Raw genomic sequence first — 7,569 nt, forward strand, 5'->3', positions numbered from 1 at the left:
CCTGCTTTTACCATGAATTCAAACAGCGCTCTCAGATCAAGAGGCCTACAAGCTCACCTGCCCAGCCACTAAGGGATAAAGATAACGAAATGACCAGAACCCAGCTAGAACATGGGTACTGTCTTCTCCAGTCATGCTGCATTTCCCCGTGAAGCTGGCAGCTGCCCACTGGAGTATCTTCTCATCCTGTACTTGTTCAAGTCACCACAAAATCTTCACAGTATGAAACTGCAGCCCTCAGCTGCTTTCTCTTGGAGTTTTTACCTTTTCTGCATGTGAGTAATGGCCCAATTAATCCAGATGCAATGTCCTTTGGTGCATCAATATGAGAGTGGTAGATCCAGGTCAAGCAGTTTGGGTCATCAGCAGTTGGGCTGTGATCTTCAGGGACAGTCCAAGTATAGGTGTAATTCCCTCCCGGGAAAACAGCATCATCCTTCTTCTGATCCTGGGGGGACATATCGGGATACAGGGATCCTAGAACAATTGAGTAATCACAACATCCATTCAAGAAGAGCAGAGATGTCCACACATGTAACCTTACACTGAGCCGCTCTCGCCCAGTAGAGAGCTGGATGTATACACTTGGGTGGCAGATTTCAAAGCGAGACTCACCATCCCAAGGCCAAAATAGCGTTTAATCATCATTCTCTCAAAGAGAAACTGAGGCACAGAGCCATCGTAAGGCAACTTGCCCAGTGAATGGGTCAGCGCAGAGTCAGAAAGATGATTCCCATTCTGCCTATTGCCATTTTGCCTTCCACTCTGCAACGTGCCCCAGTCAGCCTCTCTACAGTCTCTAGGGTTGCTTCAAATAGCAGTTCTTTGGTCTCATACTTCACCATTCTTGTGAACTCCCTGAAGCTCATCACATGCATGACTCATACTACAGCACTTCAAATCACGAGTACAGCTCTTTTCCTTCTGCACCGCTCTCCCGCTAGCAAGCTTTGGAGGTTCTTCTAAAATCAAGAAATGTGGGCCATGTACTGTAATGCCCAGGTCAGGAAACTACTCCCAGACCCAGGACCCTGCTAACCCAACATCAGGTGACTTCACTAAACACCCACGCGTAGCTGCTTTCCAGCAATCTAGCTTCAGGCTAACCACGTCTGTGGCTTTACAAACATCTCTTCTCAGTGCATACTCCTAAGTTCCCAGTGAGAAAAATCTGTCTCCTTTACGGCAGTAGCTCATTTACCTTCAGAGTCCTTTTCGTAGAAAACACCGTGAGGATGGATTGTATACGGTCGACTAGCAAAATTTTTTAGGTGTACTTTGATGGTATCCCCCACTTCTGCTCGGATGACGGGCCCAAGGAACCCCAGCCAGCCAGGTTTGGGAATCTCAGTGGTGTACGTGGAGTCTGTGTATTGCTTATAGACAGATTTCTTGTACGTGCTTCCCACCCTGTCTTTGCCAGGCTGGAGGAATGTCGAGGCCTTGCTGTTAAATTCAGAAAAGGGAAAGGCACCATGAGTCATGCGTTATCTAAAACAGCTGGTCGATAACACAGCAGAGTGACGAGGAGACACAGCTTTCCCAGGTAAGCCCGAAAGCTTTGGCATTACAAAGGGCGGCCTGCGCTCTACCCTAGCATGCTCTAAGCCACCCATGAACTCCCTCCTCCCACACCGCCAACTGCTGTGCCCTGGGGAGCGCAGCCTGCTTGAGAAACAGGCAGCCCTGGCCGCTGGACTGGTCTGCCTTCTGAGCGCGTGGAACACAACAGGGGCACCAGTGCAGTAACAGCTCGGGGAGCCTGGGACCACAGCCACAAGCACGGCCAGACCACAGCCACAAGCACGGCCAGACGCCTGCCGCCACGCATGGCCACGGCCCCAGCTCTGCACGAACGCACACCCCTGAACTGTGCAGGACATACAAGGAAAGGGAAGGATAGTGCTTCTCTCACCATCACGTGTGGGTGACAGGGGGAAGACCAAAGCCCTTCTCATGCCTGCTCCAGCCTTCGCTGGGCTTTTAGGAACTCACTTCAACGCTTTCGTGGCATTTGCAGCTAAATCACAAGGGGCAGAGGGAATCTCCTGAGCTCTCTGGCCAAAATTCACAATCTAAAAGATGACTTTCTACTTAACAGACTCCAAATTATTTGTAGAATGGCAAACAAGTCAGGCAGGTACGTACCCAGCACGTAACCAGCTTCCAGAGTTAAAACCTCATACAGGTACTAAAGTTCAACTCATGAGTGTATTTGCTCTTTATGGCTAATTCTTAGTAGATAAGAGATGAATCATGGTCCAGGTATTAGTGGGACCGGCCTAAATGAGAGCTGAGGTTACTCCCCCCACTTCCCCCTTAGTATCACTCACCCTGCAGTAACCAAGTAGCCCCGAAATACAGGCAAACCCTAATGCGCACCGCCAGAAAATGAACAGTTGAGACCAAACTTTGGGCATTGCCCTCGTCATTCACACTTGTAAAGGGCTGGGCTCTCGCTATACAACCTAGAGCTCATCTCTTTGCGAAGTCATCCCTACAGCCACTATTAGCAAAGGGTCTACAGATAATTCATACTCCATTTTGCAGAGCTGCCTCTTTTTTCCCCCCCGCATAGTCCAGTTCTTCCCAACAAAAAGAAATTCTTCAAGCATTTTACTACCTCTATCATTCATATCAATATCACATCCTTTTCTTATTGCTAGCCATTTGGTTTCTGCAATCATTGTACAAATAAGTCCCATTAGCTAATTTGCTTGCAGTGACAGAACAGTTTTTAAGCTGCTTTTAAGTTTAATGGCCTTGAATTTTCATCTCCTTCTCTTCATGTGTTATAAGAGAAAGCAAACAAAAACCACTGCATTCATTATCACTGCAGGAGTCAGCGATAACATCTTTATTAATCCTGAATTTTGGGGGGGTTCCTTTCCTGTGAACTAATTTAAGTCTATTCAGCATCTCCAGAGAACAGACTTTTCCACGCTAAACTGGCAGATCTTGATGTTTTTCTGTGAACCCCTCCTATTCCTGCTGTGCTGTTTCTGAAAGATATGTATAAACCTGAGCGTTAGTTATTATGGAGGGGTGAATGACTAAGAACAGGTCAAGAAACACACGTTATTTGCCATAGAAAATGGGGGGGGGGGGGGGGGGGGAGGAGCACAAATGCCTTTAAAAAGCTGTGGAAAGCTATGCAAAAAAACCAAAACAAACAAAAAAGCACCAAAGAAAAAGGTTTGGTGTTTTGAAAACTAAAACCAAAACCTGTTTTTGTAGTGACTCAAAGTAATTATTGCAGTTTCCAGATTTACATTTGCGACAAAAACATTTTTCAAACAACCCCTAAAATTCCATGCAGGAAGTTCCGTTAAGTCTAAGGCTTGAAATGCCATTCAAACAAAAACAAGCTGGCTCTGTGAAGTCATTTACATCAAGGTGAAAAGTCATCATGCCTCAGGATACACAAGCTGATCACCAGCTGGAGCTAAGGAAAAATGAAACCCCAAGGCAGGATATTGCACAACCTGCTCTATTAGAGCGGGCTTGTACTTCCCTCTAGGGTACAGGCACTGGGTGCTTTGCTAAACGGACCATTCGCTTTTCCACTGACACAGTTGCTATGTCCTACAATAAACCAAGTTAAACATTGAGCTCAAAGATCAGACACCTATCCGATCATGCCTCTTGCTTGCTTAGAGGCCCCAGAATACTTGCATGAAATTACTCATAAAATTACTATTTTAAGCCAGTACCAGACAATTCTTATAGAACTAAACGTACAGGTTATGTGCAATGCTTTCGTTAGCGAGTACATTCTTTCCTGTTGGAGCGTAGTTCCAGTCCACCTCGCGGATCCCCAGGTAATAGACTCGGGTGACACCCCCAGCAAACGCGGGTGATAGCATGCGGATGTAGAGCAGCACCAGCCAAACCAATCCCATCATAGCCTGAAGCGAAGGCGCTTTGGGAGGTTACAGCTATTGGGGAGAAAAGAAGAACAAAGGTAATGAAACAGAAGCAGAATATGACCACATGGTTTGAAGGTACCGGACGTTTTGAGACAGTATGAAAAAATCAGGCAGGAGTCCTATTGGCATCATTATTCAAATGCCCAAGGAGGAAATCACTCCCATAACAAAACCAGTGCACAAGGTGGATGGACATTATGCCCTGCTAATCAGTCCCCAGTACCAAACGTGCTTCTCTCGTACCAGTCTGATTCACCTTTTATTTTGTTTGTAGTTCTCTTCCAAATGCTTTGTTCCATAGTGTTGAGAAAATACTGCTAATTCAATAAGCTTTCACACCGTAGCAGATGAGGTGAACAGATTCACAGCGAGTGCTACCTTAGCAGAAGAGGCACCTGTAAATCCTGTCTGCTGTGCAACTGCCTCAGGGCCTCTGATGTCCCAAATCATCTTACAGGACTGCATACAGAGCTCAGGGAAATAATCCTGAGCAAGTACCTTTATATTTTAAAGCGCTGCCAAGACCTCTCTATTCTACTAAGCCACCTGAGGAAGTATGATTTAGTCCCTATGAAATAATTTTAAATTTTAACTTCTTTAAAAATGGCTCTTAAAGAGTGGTTCTCCGTAATCCAGCGAGTGCACCTCAGATGGGCTGCACAAGGCTTTTTACTTAGTCTAGTTCCATTAAATACTTTCCCCGTGATTTAGATCACGAAGAAAGGAGGTTACTATTAGAACTTCTCATCGACACCAAGCTTGGTGTGAATAAGCACCAGAAACACTCTGGAGAGAGATCAGGGCGAGTTACAGGAATTGTCTGAAAGCATCAAAATACAGTTCCGTGAACCCAAGTTCAAAGAACTACCTGTATGAAGGAGAAACAGATGCAATAGGGGGCAGCAGAATTACACCAAAGGATAAGAAAATAGCTTAGGGTTAAAGTGGATGACAAACTAAATAAACCCCACGTGAAAAGGCTTAAGAAAGGTCTCATCCACGGATATAATTAACAAAGCTGGATGTAATCAATAAGCAAACTGCCATCTAAACCAGATGTCCCGCTCCTGAGACACATAAGAGCGCCTTAGAAAACGTTCAGCAGAGAGAAACAGAAAGCAAGAGAATTTGCATGTGACCTAGCAAGAAAGCTTAAAGGAATCAGTTTTCTTTAACTTTCAAAAGGAGGGGATGGTGACATAGCACCACGTCAAACACAGAAAGGTTTTTTTATAAAGAGGTTGTCATTATTTATTCTCCCCGTCTTTGGTAATAGCAACATGAATACATCAGGTTTATTTGCAGCAAAGCTGGATACTCTGCAGGCTTTCAGCTAGCATGGCATCACACCAGAACAGCTTTCCCTGAGAAGCTGTGAAATCTCTTACTGCATCTGATACCCAATATAGGGGATTCGTCCCCAGTACATGGCAATGGGCTAGATACCTTCCAAACCTGTATTTCTGATTTCCAAACATGCTGTACTATCCTCAGAAGCTAATGATAATCAAGTATTACAGATTCCAAACAGTCATTAAATTGAGAAGGTGAAAGAAAGCAACTCTCAACTTGGAAAAACCTTCTTTCCCTCCTTTCTCAAAAGGGGGCTGTAGGGACCCCTCTAAATCCGAGCTGGTTTTGATCCATCAACACAGTATAGCTCTGCTCCAGCGGCTCCGTCAGCAAGCCCTTCAGAAGGTCCTGGCCACACACCTGAAGAAACTCCAGCACAGAACAGCCCCCTCCCCGCGGCCCAAGCAGAGCGGGGATGACAGCGGGGCGCTTGCTCAATCCCGCTGCTACGCACTGCCCTCACCCACCTTGCTCCTGCTGCTGCTGCCCCAGTAAGCGGTGCTGTTCACGGGGAGGTGAAACACCTGCACGGACCCACTCGCTCTGTGCCAACAAAGAGGTTTCGAAGCAAGGAGTTCGCAAAGCTGTACCCGTGCTGTTCCACACGGACATGCCGTAACAGCAAAAGGCAGCGGTGACAGCGACGAGCAAGGACAAGGCGGGCAGTGCCAGCCCTCAGCCCAAAGCCTCCCGTCCTATCGGCACACGCCCTGCTGGGAAGGGCGAGGGGATGCTTTCGACTCGGCCGAAGAAGTGGCCTTCTTGTCAACACCGGTCAAAGTACATAGGAGCAGCTCCCTGGGGAAAGTGTGCCCAGCGCGCAGGGCGGCCATCCTCACGGACTGGAGCCGCTGAGCCTGGGGAGTCAGCGTGGGCTAATCTTTATGTCCTCTCACATTAATGATTTTTGCAAGCAATATCAAATCCTAGGAAAGGGCAAAGCTTAGACTTTATACCACAGACGAACGGCAACTCTTGGTTGTGAAAATTGCCTACTGAGACAAAGCCCTGCTGCGTCAGCCCACTATTTCTACATGGCAGACTCCCTGCTTACCACATTAAAGCTCCACGCTGCAGCATCAGTAAGCTTGTCAGATAAATCAGACTCGACTGGAAGTCACAACAATCTAAATGCCTCGTGAATGTGCTCTGGCATGCCAAAAACCAAGGACGAAGTCTTTGGGACAGCCTTACTGAGGCTGCACAAAAGTCCCGGCTGGAGTTTGATCGCGACATGGCACGTCCCTCGGGGGTGTTTTACCAAACAGCAAAACACCATCACTCGGTGAAGATCCAGCAGGCCAGACTGACCCTGTTCTCACGTTCTCTTTACCGTGACTAATCGTTACTCTCTACTAGCACAAGGTGAAGGAAACCAACAGTCTTGAATTCTTTCCAAAAAAGTTAAATTTTCTTTGAAATAAGACATTTGATTAACAAAAAAGAAAAAAAAAAAAAAACACTTTATATACAAGCACCACTGAACCGTGATACTTTACAGCAGAATCCTTACCCCCAGGACCTCCCTCTGCCGATTCCCCAGCAGCGCAGGAATGAGCCCGGATTTCAGCCTGCCCGGTCGGTAGCAGAACCGGCTCCTGTTCTACCAAGGCGGAGAGGCTGACGGCGGGGTTCCCGCCCGACACCTGACTGCAGGGGAACCCTCGCCCGAGGGAGGGGGACGAAGGCGCTACGCGAAGGAAGGGAACCGCTTCCCCCCTTACTTGCGGCGCGGCCGGGCGCGGGCTCTGCCGGAGGGGCGCGGGCGGCAGCCGGGAGCAGCTCCCGCGGCGGAGCGGCGGGCCGGGACGCGCCAGCGGCAGAGGGGCAAAGTCTGGGCTGTAAAGCGGGGCGCCGCCTCGCCTCCCGCCGGCCGAGCCCGCCCCGGCCCCGCTGGCAGCGCCGCCCGCCCCGCGGCCCGCCCCGCAGGGCGCCGGCCGTCCCGGGCCGCGCCGCCGGACCCCGCTCCCCCGCGGACCCGACGGCGACTTCCCCGCCGCCCGGCCCCGCCACGCACCTGCGGGCCGCGCCCCAGCCCCGTCCGGGGCCCCGGCTGCGGGCGGCCCGGCCGCGCTCCGGACCGCCGCCCCTCCGCGCCGCGCACCTGCTCGCACTGGGCTCGGTGCCCCGCGGCCCGGGGGGGGGGGGGGGGGGGGGGGGGGGGGGTGTCCGGCCCCCGGTGCGGCGAGTCCCGGGGAGGCGGGGGCGCCGGCTCCTACCGGCGGGGCGGGGCTGGACAGGGCCCGGGCCCGGCCCCGCGGCGGACACTCCCCAGGGACCCGCGGCC

At 50.1% G+C, this 7,569-nt stretch overlaps 1 protein-coding gene across 15 annotated transcripts in view; it reads right to left on the reverse strand.

Moving 5' to 3' along the window:
* HEPH (hephaestin) overlaps positions 1-7,414 on the reverse strand; it is a 46,934-nt gene extending 39,520 nt beyond the window's left edge. For 10 of the 15 annotated variants that reach the window (XR_015702797.1, XR_015702795.1, XR_015702794.1 and 7 more), the window contains exons 1-4: positions 6,796-7,284; positions 3,742-3,938; positions 1,202-1,446; positions 265-477 (exon numbers count right to left, since the gene is read on the reverse strand). Coding sequence is in view for 10 of the 15 variants with exons in the window: in XM_087749258.1 (XP_087605384.1) it covers positions 265-477; positions 1,202-1,446; positions 3,742-3,905 (622 nt within the window). In the remaining 5 variants the exon portion in view is untranslated. The other 5 variants (XM_087749251.1, XM_087749250.1, XM_087749249.1 and 2 more) reach the window with 5 other exon arrangements.
* Positions 7,415-7,569: the final 155 nt, after the last annotated feature.

This window comes from Nipponia nippon, unplaced genomic scaffold (assembly GCF_047370975.1).
Source record: "Nipponia nippon isolate SJK-2023a ecotype South Korea unplaced genomic scaffold, ASM4737097v1 scaffold_12, whole genome shotgun sequence".
Taxonomy (NCBI): domain Eukaryota; kingdom Metazoa; phylum Chordata; class Aves; order Pelecaniformes; family Threskiornithidae; genus Nipponia; species Nipponia nippon.